A 12,765-nucleotide genomic window follows, 5' to 3' on the forward strand; every position below is an offset into this window, starting at 1 on the left:
GGGTACCAACTCAAGAAAAGAGGCAACAGAATCAACCATTCTTGATGTTCATGGAACGACATCAAGCTGTATGGTAAGAGCATCAAGGAAATAGATACCCTAATCCAGAACTGTAAGGATTGTATCTGGGGACATCAGGATGGAGTTTGGAATAGAAAAATGCGCCTTAGTCAACATACAAAAAGGCAAAGTAACGAGAACTGAAGGGATAAAGCTACCAGATGGGAGCAACATCAAACACATAGATGAGACAGGATACAAATACCTGGGAATAATGGAAGGAGGAGATATAAAACACCAAGAGATGAAGGACACGATCAGGAAAGAATATATGCAGAGACTCAAGGCGATACTCAAGTCAAAACTCAACGCCGGAAATATGATAAAAGCCATAAACACATGGGCAGTGCCAGTAATCAGATACAGCGCAGGAATAGTGGAATGGACGAAGGCAGAACTCCGCAGCATAGATCAGAAAACCAGGAAACAAATGACAATACACAAAGCACTACACCCAAGAGCAAATACGGGACAAAGACTATACAATAACCACGAAAGGAAGGGGGCGGAGGGAGGATACTAAGTGTAGGGAGGACTGCGTCAACATCGAAAACAGAGCACTGGGGCAATACCTGAACACCAGTGAAGACGAGTGGCTAAAGAGTGCATGGGAAGAAGGACTAATAAAAGTAGACGAAGACCCAGAAATATACAGAGACAGGAGAAAGACAGACAGAACAGAGGACTGGCACAACAAACCAATGCACGGACAATACATGAGACAGACTAAAGAACTAGCCAGCGATAACACATGGCAATGGCTACAGAGGGGAGAAGCTAAAGAAGGAAACTGAAGGAATGATAACAGCGGCACAAGATCAGGCCCTAAGAACCAGATATGTTCAAAGTACGATAGACGGAAATAACATCTCTCCCATATGTAGGAAGTGCAATACGAAAAATGAAACCATAAACCACATAGCAAGTGAATGCCCGGCACTTGCACAGAACCAGTACAAAAAGACGCATGATTCAGTGGCAAAAGCCCTCCACTGGAGCCTGTGCAAGAAACATCAGCTACCTTGCAGTAATAAGTGGTACGAGCACCAACCTGAAGGAGTGATAGAAAACGATCAGGCAAAGATTCTCTGGGACTACGGTATCAGAACGGATAGGGTGATACGTGCAAACAGACCAGACGTGACGTTGATTGACAAGGTCCAAGAGAAAGTATCACTCATTGATGTCGAACAATACCATGGGACACCAGAGTTGAAGAGAAAGAGAGGGAAAAAATGGATAAGTATCAAGATCTGAAAATAGAAATAAGAAGGATATGGGATATGCCAGTGGAAATCGTACCCATAATCATAGGAGCACTAGGCACGATCCCAAGATCCCTGAAAAGGAATCTAGAAAAACTAGAGGCTGAAGTAGCTCCAGGACTCATGCAGAAGAGTGTGATCCTAGAAACGGCACGCATAGTAAGAAAAGTGATGGACTCCTAAGGAGGCAGGATGCAACTCGGAACCCCACACTATAAATACCACCCAGTCGAATTGGAGGACTGTGATAGAGCAAAAAAAAAAAAAAAAAAAAAAAAAAAAAAAAAAAAAAAAAAAAAAAAAAAAAAAAAAAAAAAAAAAAAAAAAAAAAAAAAAAAAAAAAAAAAAAAAAAAAAAAAAGAATAATAATAATAATAATAATAACCTAATAATAATAATAATAATAATAATAATAATAATAATAATAATAATAATAATAATAATAATAATGAATGAAATGATTATATGCAATACCCCTTGTGTCGTGAGATATTTTTTCCATTTGATTTGATAAAAAGCTTTACTTTACCTTTCAAAACAATTTCAATTTTGAACATTTTATTAGATGCGGTTTCTTATGAAAATAGTGATAGCTGAACAGAATATTTCCACTAGACCTTATCAAAACCTAATCAGTTCCTCCCGGGCTCATAAATCAGCCCTTTACAAAATATTACTGGAACTGAATGAAAAGTATTACATTCCTATATCCAGTTGCGCATTAAAAGAGAATCAGGTCTAAGCTGAGTACAGTCAGCCGTCCTGGAGTTTTATGTAGACTACAGTGATAATCCCATGCTAAGATAATTAGCATCTCGCTGATGACGGTTCAATATTGAATGAGGTAATCTTTTCTTGCTTTATTAATTTAAGGGGGAAGTAGCAAACAGATGCCTAAAGATATTTCTATAAATCCTAATAGATAATCGAGATAATAAGGGTATTTGTATATTATTTGATTAGCTGCCCTCTTGTTACGAGAAAAATATTAGACGAACAGAAAAAATTAATAATTGAAGATACTTCAATATTAAATATTACCCAATAGCAGAGAATGTAAAAGTTATTAGTATGTGAATTTTACTTAAAGGCCCTCTTGTACCTAAGAAAAACCACAGAATGACTAAAGCAATTTACGAATCATTAAAAAAGGATAAATTAGTTTCGTAGATGTAACAGAGAAAGAAAATCGAGTATTTACAACAGAGCTCGGATATTACTATTACGATACAGGTTAGTGTTACCTGATACCTGCATGTTCTATTTAACTGTGATTAGGAAAATCCCAACACTTGTTAATAATTTCGAGAAGACTGTGATGACAATCATCTTTCATTAAAGCAAACATTTTCCCCTAAACTTCGGCAAATATTGGAATGAAAATAGAACTTACAAAACATAATACGCCAAGCATCCTTCTAACTCTCTGTGGAGTACGTTTCAGGTTCGTATTTCAGATGAAATAGTGGAAAACCTAAAAGAATACACAGTTTCACGAGTTCGCCAGGAGTTCTGTCTTGGTTACAATTCAGTGCGAAATAGTTTGCTAACTGCAGTTGTGGCATTTTCTGATTTCCAAATGTTTAGGCAAGAAGTAAATTCAGTCCTGCTCTTTGTTGCTGACGTTTCCTGGATGTCATTGAATTGGATTTTGTTTTCTGTGTCCTCGTAATTATTTAGTTATCACATTTTCTTATAGTTTTTATCTTTCTGCGGGGTGAATTCCCTTTTTGGAGTATTCTTGGATTTTTTTTTTTATGCAAGGGGTTTTAGCCGAAGATTAAAAGGAAGAATGAAAGAACTGAAGAAATCGTCCTCTTTACCCTCGGTGAAACATGTTTCAAGTACAAATCTGAGGATAAAACAGTGCACAGATAAAGGATGCAAAGAGACGCAGTTTCAACAGCCGTGAGAAGTTAACTCATATTTCTTTCCCCTCACAGGTTTGGACACGAAGGTAAAGTAGATGTCGCAGTAGTCTTTTAATTTGTCGTGCTATCTGGCGCTTAGCGTGCACTCGAAATTATTGGAACAATATGCTTACGTAAAGTTGTTATTGCTATGATTATTGTTTAGAAGATGATGACACCTATTGATATGAAACAAGCCTACACAGGGTCTATTGACTTAAAATTCAAGCTTCCAAGGAAAATGTGTGCATTAGGAAGAAGTAACAGAGGACATAAAGAAGAGGTCAGTTGTTAGAAAAGTAGAAAGGAAGAAGTAGGTTAAAACAAATTAGTTAATACACAGATCAAAATATAACTAAATTAATAATGGGATCTAAAATTACTCTTGTTTGTCATTGTGTTTTAATACAGGTTTACTGGAAGAATTCATTCTTTTCATTCGTTATCTTGAACAGAATATTGCCGTTTCTGCTTCGGCACGGCTGCTGCTAAAGCGTGACTTTAATTGTACATTGAAGTATGTCTTGTATAGACATACTTCAGTTCTAGAATTGGAAGAAATTTTCTGTATTCAGTAATTACGTTCACATTACAATTAAAAGATGAAATTTTAGAGGTAAATTAGAACTGGAATCATTTGAAAGACTTGTATCTTGCTGAAAACGAAAGCGTCGTCGAAAAATACGAGGAAATTGTGATTTTTATTATTTAAGAAAATCTCATCCCATAATGTCGTCATTCACGATGTCCCGGTTCATCAATGATCTTTAAAATTCATTTAGCTCATCCTTTGCATAAAAAAATTCATGTTAAAGGAATGAAGAAGAAAAGAAAACACTTATGAAATTAAACTTTATCGCTGACCATCCATACATATGAGCGAGTAAAGAACATTACGATATTCATATTGATACATTGGTACGGGATAAATGCATTTGATTTTCTTCATAAACATTGAAGAAGAAACTTACAGCCACGTGAATGTCTCTGGTTAATGATTGATGCATAAGCATTTTTTTTCTATATTAAATAATTCTGAAATAAACATTGAGCATTTGGATTAAGTTGTAAACATTAGTCATTTAACATTTAAGAGTTTAAGAGTTGGAACAATCCGAAGACAACATTTAATATACTATATATATATATATATATAATATATATATATATATATATATATATATATATATATATACACGTATATAAAACGATATATATACTATATATATATCTATATATCTATATATATATATATATATATATATAGATACATATATATAATCTATATATATATATATATATAGTATATATATATATATATATATATATATATATATATATATAGATATATATATATATATATATACATATATAAAGACATATATAGATATCTCTATAATATATATATCATATATAATTAATAAATACAGTACTTACTATATCTATGTATAATATGAATATATTATAATATAATATATATATATATATATATATATATCATGTTATATATATATATGGATTATCTATAATGATATATATATTGTATAATATTTAATATATATATATAATATATATATATATATATATATATATATATCTATATATATATATATATATATATATATATATATATATATATATATATATATATATATTATATATATATATATATATATATAGATATATATATATATATATATATATATATATATATATATATATATATATAATATATATATATATATATATATATATATATATATATATGTATATATATATTATATATATATATATATATATATATATATATATATATATATATATATATATATATAGATACATATATGTATCTATATATATATATATATATATATATATATATATATATATATATATTATATATATATATATATACTAGTATACTATGTATATACATAGTATAGGCTTTACAACACCCAGCAAGTGTAACAGTTTATGAATGATATAAAAAGATTCTCAAGCCTGGTAAATATATTGTCATTTACAATGAAATCGTTTGTGAATACCGTCAGATCCGAAAAAAATATTCTATAGTTTTATCGATACTTATTTAATACCTAGTGCCATGTAAAGCATGACAATGAAACCGTATAAAAAAAACCCTAATGAGTTTCTTTGAAATAGAAAATGAAAATACATTATTTATTTAGCCAGTGATACCTGCCTTAGTTACTCAGTTATATGCGTATAGAGTGTCAATAGTTTCAAAGAAGAATATTCTTATTTTTTCCTTGTGAAAGGAACGTTTTCATCGGTAGATTCAATTTCTTCAGAACTAGAACGAAAAGTATTATCCACTAAAAAAAACTTTAGTTTTAACTTATCATGCCAGCCCGTTATTTTGAAAGAGAGGGAAATAATTTATCATAGACATTTGTGTTGTGAAATTATATTCTAAAACCTTAACACTACCCGCCATCTTTCTATTGACAATCTCATTTAAAGTTAATCATCAGCTTTAACACTGGTCTGCACATTGTCAGACATTATCTTTTATTAGGATTTAGAAAAAAATAAAAAGGGATTTAAAGACTTAACTTATTAATCCCATTCACTTAATTCTCAATCTCGCCGTCTATTGAACTCTCTGTTGGTAAAAGACTGAATGGTGAAAATACCTTTGGAATTTGAGGAGATTTTTTTTGTTATATGAAATGTTCATCAGTTACCATCATTTGTAAATTATGCACTTTTATTATCTTAATTAAGGTTTTTCATAAACTCAACCAATGTTTTTTTTTCTCTTAAAATCAAGAGATATATTCATGAAATTATATATTTATCAGTTTGCTTTTGTTTTTAGTACTGATTGTACCTTAAATCTGCTTAACAATCAAACGAGTTATAAGGTGGGTGTCGAAGTTACGTCTGAAAAGAAAGCTTAACATTTACATTATAAGATAAATCAAATTATCTTTTTTTTATCTAAAGGAACCTTTAAGGCTCGTGAATTCATAGATTAGTGAGAGTAATTAGCTAGCAAAATTTTGTAAACATATGAAAATATTTATATTTCGAATTCTTTCCAATTACTCGAGGTCTCCTTCTATAGAATATGTCGCTGAAGTTGAATCATACCAAAACCCTTCTTTACAAAAACCTTAGGATTCTCCACTGCACAAAACTCATTGAGCAATTCTATCACACACAGATGAGTTATACCCTTCTCTTATTTTATATAGTGTATTTGTGATAAAATGTGCCACGGGAAGTCTTCATTTGAACTTAATTTGAACTCTGGAAACCGCACAGAACTCTTCTTCTTGGCACTACTGTACAAAAGATAAACGAATCGAATCTTTCTACGACGGTCTATATCAACTGAACTAGATAACAAATGGGCACTGAAACAACAATAGCATGGCGGTATAGTGGATGCCATATGACACAGCAGAGATAGTCTCTCTCTAGACTGTTTCTATGAACTGGTTTATGTGACCCTCTGCGTCATCGTTACAACAAGTGGGTGATGACTTTGTCCCTTCCACTGAGTCTAGCCACGACTGTCGGGGGCGGTGGCTGGCGATGCCTCCGCGCTTGCCAAACCCTGCAGGTCAAAAGGTCACGAGAGGACGTCCGGAATTTGCGGCTCATGAAGGTGTAGAGGATGGGGTTCACGGCCGAGTTAGCATACATGAGCAAAAAGGTGATGGGAGTCATGATGTAGGACGCTGTAGAATTGTGGTTGTAGTTGCTCCAGTAGTACTGGAGCATCTTCCTAGCGTGGAAGGGCAGGGAGCATCCGGCGAAGCTCAGAACCACCATGATCAGCATCTTGATGACGTTCCTGCGGGCTCTCAGGACGAGAGGCGACGGGTGGAGCTGCATCGGGCTCCTGGCGATTCTCGGGGAGGTCCTCCCCGCCCGGGGGCTCCTCGTCGGCCCTAGGGAGGAACTCTCGACGACGCCGAGGCACCTCGAGTGCCCGAGAGGCGTCAGGGGAATGGCGTCTGAGTTGAAGTGGTTGACTCGCAGACCGTCGTCCCTCATGGAGCCCATGGAGACGTAGGTGGACAGGGTCGACTTGACGGACCCCCTGTTGATGTGGGTCGTGTGATTCCGCCCGTGGTTCCTCGGCATGTCGATGACGTCGTTTCCTCCTCCCCCACTGCTCGACGTGGAGGTCATAGAAGCCGTGTGCTGCGTTTTGAAAGTGCCGTATTCGGCGGCCGTCGACACGACGGCAACGGCTGCCGAGCTGGTGTAGGGCGAGGCGGCGGCAGTGAGCATGCGCCCCGACCTCCAGAGGGTGTGGGCGATACGGGCGTAGAGAACCGACAGCAGGAGAAGAGGAAGGAGGTACAGGAGAACTAGGCTGATGACATCCCACACCCTGGTGTCGAAAAGGTCCCTTCTCAGGATGCACATGGCCTCGGTTCTTCCGCCCTCGACGGGATATTCGTGCACCTGCGTCATGAAGATAGTTCCGATTAAAGGTGTTAGCTCACAGCTTGACCATTTTGGAAAGAAGACCCGAAGGTATATCTATCCAATATGACCTGCTATTTGTCATATCAGACAAGAACAAGCGCTGCACGCCATTCTCTTCTTTTGTACTTCCCTAAAATAAGTTGCTATTTCAGGTCATTCTTTTGACAAGGAAACAATAATAACTAACGAGGGAATTTCAAGTCAAACGTCATCTGAATGTTACTCTCCTATTGATTGTATAAAATCAGGCGTTTGTAACGAAATGCCATTAATGATTGAATATCTTAATGTATGAAAATTTACTGTATCCCGTCAAGAAGTTATGGTGTATTTAGATATCTAGAAAGTATATTGCATTTAGAAGTCTTCACAGTTTACCATAACCGTACTTTGAAATACAGGAGTCTAGGGCAGGAATATACAGCTGAAATGATCCAAACTAACACCATCGTTATCTGGAATATAAATACAATATTTTATTATGATACAGGAAATAATACACCGAGATAATATTGTAATGCAAGGTTTGTAATGTTCCTCACAAATTTCATAAGATGATTCTCTTTTAATTAACACTGGACGAATTAATTACAAGTTGAATACAGTTTTCGATTAATTTCTGAGTTATATTACTGGATTCCAACGCTGAATGTTATCTGGACCTCACTGCTTACTGACGATTAAGAAAGTCTAGAGATATGTTCGACACTGAAGGCTAAGCATTCTATGTAACAATCAAATATTTAAACAGTATATAAAAGAATGAAAAAGACTTACTATCATGTTTGTTCTCGTCAAAATCGTCTTAGCTTTCAGAGGCTCGACGATTGCTAAGTATCTCTCTGCACTGACCACAACAAGGATGATCACTGAGGCTGTGTAGCTCAGCTGGTTGATGAAGTGGTACATCAGGCACAGGAATTCTCCGAAATACCAGCTGTGAGAACAAAGTTTTTGATTGTGAATAAGATTGAAATCTCTGAAAGAATGTTCTGAACACCTTCAGGAACATAGTTGTTGACAATAAACTGGAGTCCTTCATAGAATGTAACGGAACAGCTATAGAAATTAATATTGAGACGTGAGTATGAACGACAGCACTGAACTGGGAGTTGATGGGTGGAAGAGTTTTATACAGAGTTGAATTGCTGATCAGGTCATGAATTTGGGGAAGGGGTAAAGTAGAGTCATTGATGAAAATGGCAAAAGGATTAAGGTAAAAAAAAATAATAATATAAAAGCACTTTGGAGCATCATTACAGATGGCAAAAATTATAGCAGAGTCAATTCCCAATCAGGAGATTTGGGAATTTCTGTGAAATGTTTCACTGAGGTTCTGAAAATCCACAGAGGATTTGGAAACCTCACAAAGGATTCAGAAACCCACACAGAGCAAAAGCCAGAAATCAGTCAGGAAAAGTCGTCATTCCTGGTATGCACAAAGTAGGTAGTGAGAACTCAGAGAAAATTCAAGGCCTTAAAAAAGTAAACAAATGTACCGAAAATAAACGTATAATGGAAACCAAGCTTATGAATACACGCTGCATAATGGCAAGTTTTTCAATACTTACTCTTTGATGACGTACATGGCGAAGTTCTGGTAGATACAGAAGACAGCCACGCAGAGGTCTGCCACCGCCAAATTAGTCAGGAAGAAATTTGTGTGGCTTCTCATTCGCCGATGGAAAACCATTACTAAAACGACCAATAGGTTGCCTGCCACGAGAACAGAAATAAAAAGGAAATGTAAAATTTCACGAGTTAATGCTATTAGAAGAGCTTATTATAACAGACACTTTTCCAGTGGAAATCACATTCTCACAAAAGTGCCTCTGATCAATCGTCGAACGGACATTGACTGATGCATTTAGGTAGAAGCTGGTTTACGTTTTCTTTGCATCAGAGCAGGTTATAGTCTGTCGTACTTTAGTGACAAATCAGTGAAAATGGGAATTCAATTGTATTTTTTTTCATGATTGCTTTGCAGATATATATGACCTCATAATACTTGCTACGCACCTCCCGGATGTTTGTTTTGTCATGCAAAATAGAATTTTCCCAAAGCACAATTGTGTCGTAAAGCAATATTTGAGATAATTTCACTGGTGGAGGCAAAGAAGAATAAAATTGGTAGAAAATTTTCGAGTGGGAAAAAAATTCATTAAATGCAATAGCTCATAGTACTTGAAAGCGGATATCCTGACTACATAAAAACTCTTTCAAAATTCTGTTAACAGCTCCACGTCAGGTATACTACACCCCCCTTGCAGAGTGATTAAATTGCATTAATGATAAGAGCATGAAATGTTTAGCAATGCACAAGTAGTCACGCAATCATTATGTACTAAAGCAAGAATGAAGCTAGTCGTTCCTCCAAAGAGAAAAATACGAATATTTATAAATACCTATCACAGGATGCTTCTATACATTTAAATTAAAAATAAATATGTACTGCTTCATCTTTCCTGTTCCAGTATATACATACATACATACATATATATATATGAATAACTTGATCACGAAGTATATAAAACGTGATACTATGTATAAATAAAGGTTTTTGCCACGGAGGAAAAAATGAAAGGCGAGAGAGCCAAGAACTTTCGGTCTAGCCCTTCCTTTAATTTCATATTTAGACGAGAAACGTTACTGGTTCTACATTGTGCCTGAGTAAAGGGTCGTGCTAGACCGAAAGTTCTTGGCTCTCTCGCCTTTCATTTTTTCAGCCGTGGCAAAAACCTTTATTTACATTATATATATATATATATATATATATATATATATATATTATATATATATATATATATATATATATATATGTGTGTGTGTGTGTGTGTGTGTGTGTGTGTGTGTGTGTGTGTGAGTGAGTCGGTGTGACTTCACTCCTTTAACTGTCATGTAGAATATATTGGCATTTCTATGATTATATTGACAATTTTGAAGAAAAGCCAATGAGTAATTATCATTTCGTGCAATCAGAAGAATTCTGGCAGCATCGGTAACTGATCGAATGATTAACTCTCACGTCATTTGAGAACGAAAGTGAAAAAATGATTTTATTTAATGTTTTGAAAATACTTTTTATACATTTCGTCTTCTGACTTGCTACAGTTTCAAAGTGTTCCGAGACATTTTGACGTCTTTTGCCCTTTTCTAGGGATTTTGTTTATGAATGATTGCGTCTTTGCAGATATTCATTTAGCAAAGAAACGTAATTTCCAATTCGGGAAGTGCAAGTATACAAAAGAGATGGTTTACTTCTGCGGACGATAAATGCCTTAGTTTGTGATGGAGAGCAGAAGCCACAGTGATAAGTCAAAGAATTTCAAAGCGATGTTAACTAGAATAGATGAGAGTAAATATTAGCACGAGTAAGGTTTTGATGGTTAATGGAAACAGGTAAGATGAAACAGTAACTATAAATTTGTAATATATTATATATATATATATATATATATTATATATATATATTATATATATATATATATATTATTTATTATATATATATAGAGAGAGACGAGAGAGAGAGAGAGAGAGAGAGGAGAGAGAGAGAGAGAGATTAGCATCATGCAATTCATTTAGTATATCACTTGCTAATAAGAAATGAACGACTCCACTCACCGAAAAACGCGAAGATGAACACCAGAGTGTAGATAACAAGCAGAGGCACCTTCACCTCGAGCCTGTGGAAGAGGTAGTACCCTTCGGAATCCTCGTCAAACAGGAGGATGTCTACGGCATCCCCTTGGTCCGTTTCGTTGACTGCCGCACTGCTTGTGTTGACGGGTATCGCTGTGACTGCCGACCGCGGCGGGAGGTCATCCGCGGCGCCGACGAAACTGTGGTTTGGGGGGAACATTTTGGCCGTCATTTCCGAAGTTGGATCTCTGAGAAGATCTTGAGCGCGTCTGTGCTCAAGCAGACTTCTTCCGAGTGTTACTCTTCGAATTTCCTGTAGGGTTTCTCATATTTAGACTCATGTTTTGTGTGAGTTTTGATTGTCATTTTATAAAAAAAAAAAAAGTCCTTTATTTTTTTTTCAATTTTGAGAGATGGACACTTGGCGGGATATTGGATATTAGTCTTTACCTTTACACACTGGAACAGAATAATGAAGAGGTGATATCTTTCAGAAACATTATACAGGATGGTACTGACACTTTTATTATTATCATTTTTTATATTTACTCGAGAAACGTTACTGGTTCTACATTATACAATACATCCCTACTATTAGCAGATCCATTTATTCATACATCTATAAAGAATCGTGTTCTCACTAACAGATATACACACACACACTACACACACACACACAACACACACACACACACACACACACGCATATATATATATATATATATATATATATATATATATATATATTATATATATATATATATATATATATATATATATATATATATATATATACATAATGAAAACATTTAATTTCCTTTTAGTTCATTTCTGACGCATATTTGCATATAAGTGCATAAGTACATGCACGTATGTCAGAGACAACCACAGGCTCCCTTCTGTTAAGGAAAAGTAAAAAAAAAAATCATGTGTCCTGTTAATTTGTTTTGTCCCTCGAGCCTTACTGGGTAAGGTTTTCCTTTTCCTTTTCATTTTCCCTTTCCCTCACGATATATTTCTCCTCTCTCTTCATTCTCCTACGATATATTTCCTCTCTCTCTCTCCTACCTTGAATCGATATGTTCGTTCTCTCTCCTACTGAATCGATATTGTCGTTCTTACTCTCCTACTGACTCGCTACTGCACGGCTTCTGGAGCAGTTCGTTACTATAAAATCTTCATGTTATTATAACCTAATATTGGGGCTAGATCAGCTAGTCTCATGAAAACAAAAATAAAATTCAAGATGTCATAACTTCTAAATCACTGGTCCACTTTTATTGACAAAATAAGCTTATTTGTGTTTTTTTATATCTTATTTTCTCCGACTTCTGTAACATAGTAGTGATTACTTCAACTATTTTTGAAAATTGTCTATATTTAGAACTTTAAAACGAACGATAATTATGAGTTTCGATTAT

At 34.9% G+C, this 12,765-nt stretch overlaps 1 protein-coding gene across 1 annotated transcript; it reads right to left on the reverse strand.

Annotated features, from left to right (window-relative positions):
* Positions 1-5,184: 5,184 nt before the first annotated feature.
* LOC135225513 (trissin receptor-like) lies at positions 5,185-11,797 on the reverse strand. The gene is made up of 5 exons (XM_064264800.1): positions 11,327-11,797; positions 9,277-9,421; positions 8,483-8,642; positions 8,095-8,160; positions 5,185-7,681 (listed from the first exon to the last, which is right to left on the reverse strand). The coding sequence occupies exons 1-5, from the start codon at positions 11,574-11,576 to the stop codon at positions 6,728-6,730; spliced, it is 1,575 nt and encodes a 524-aa protein (XP_064120870.1). The 5' UTR covers positions 11,577-11,797; the 3' UTR covers positions 5,185-6,727.
* Between the last annotated feature and the right edge of the window lie 968 nt (positions 11,798-12,765).

This window comes from Macrobrachium nipponense, chromosome 13 (genome assembly GCF_015104395.2).
Source record: "Macrobrachium nipponense isolate FS-2020 chromosome 13, ASM1510439v2, whole genome shotgun sequence".
In the NCBI taxonomy this organism is placed as follows: domain Eukaryota; kingdom Metazoa; phylum Arthropoda; class Malacostraca; order Decapoda; family Palaemonidae; genus Macrobrachium; species Macrobrachium nipponense.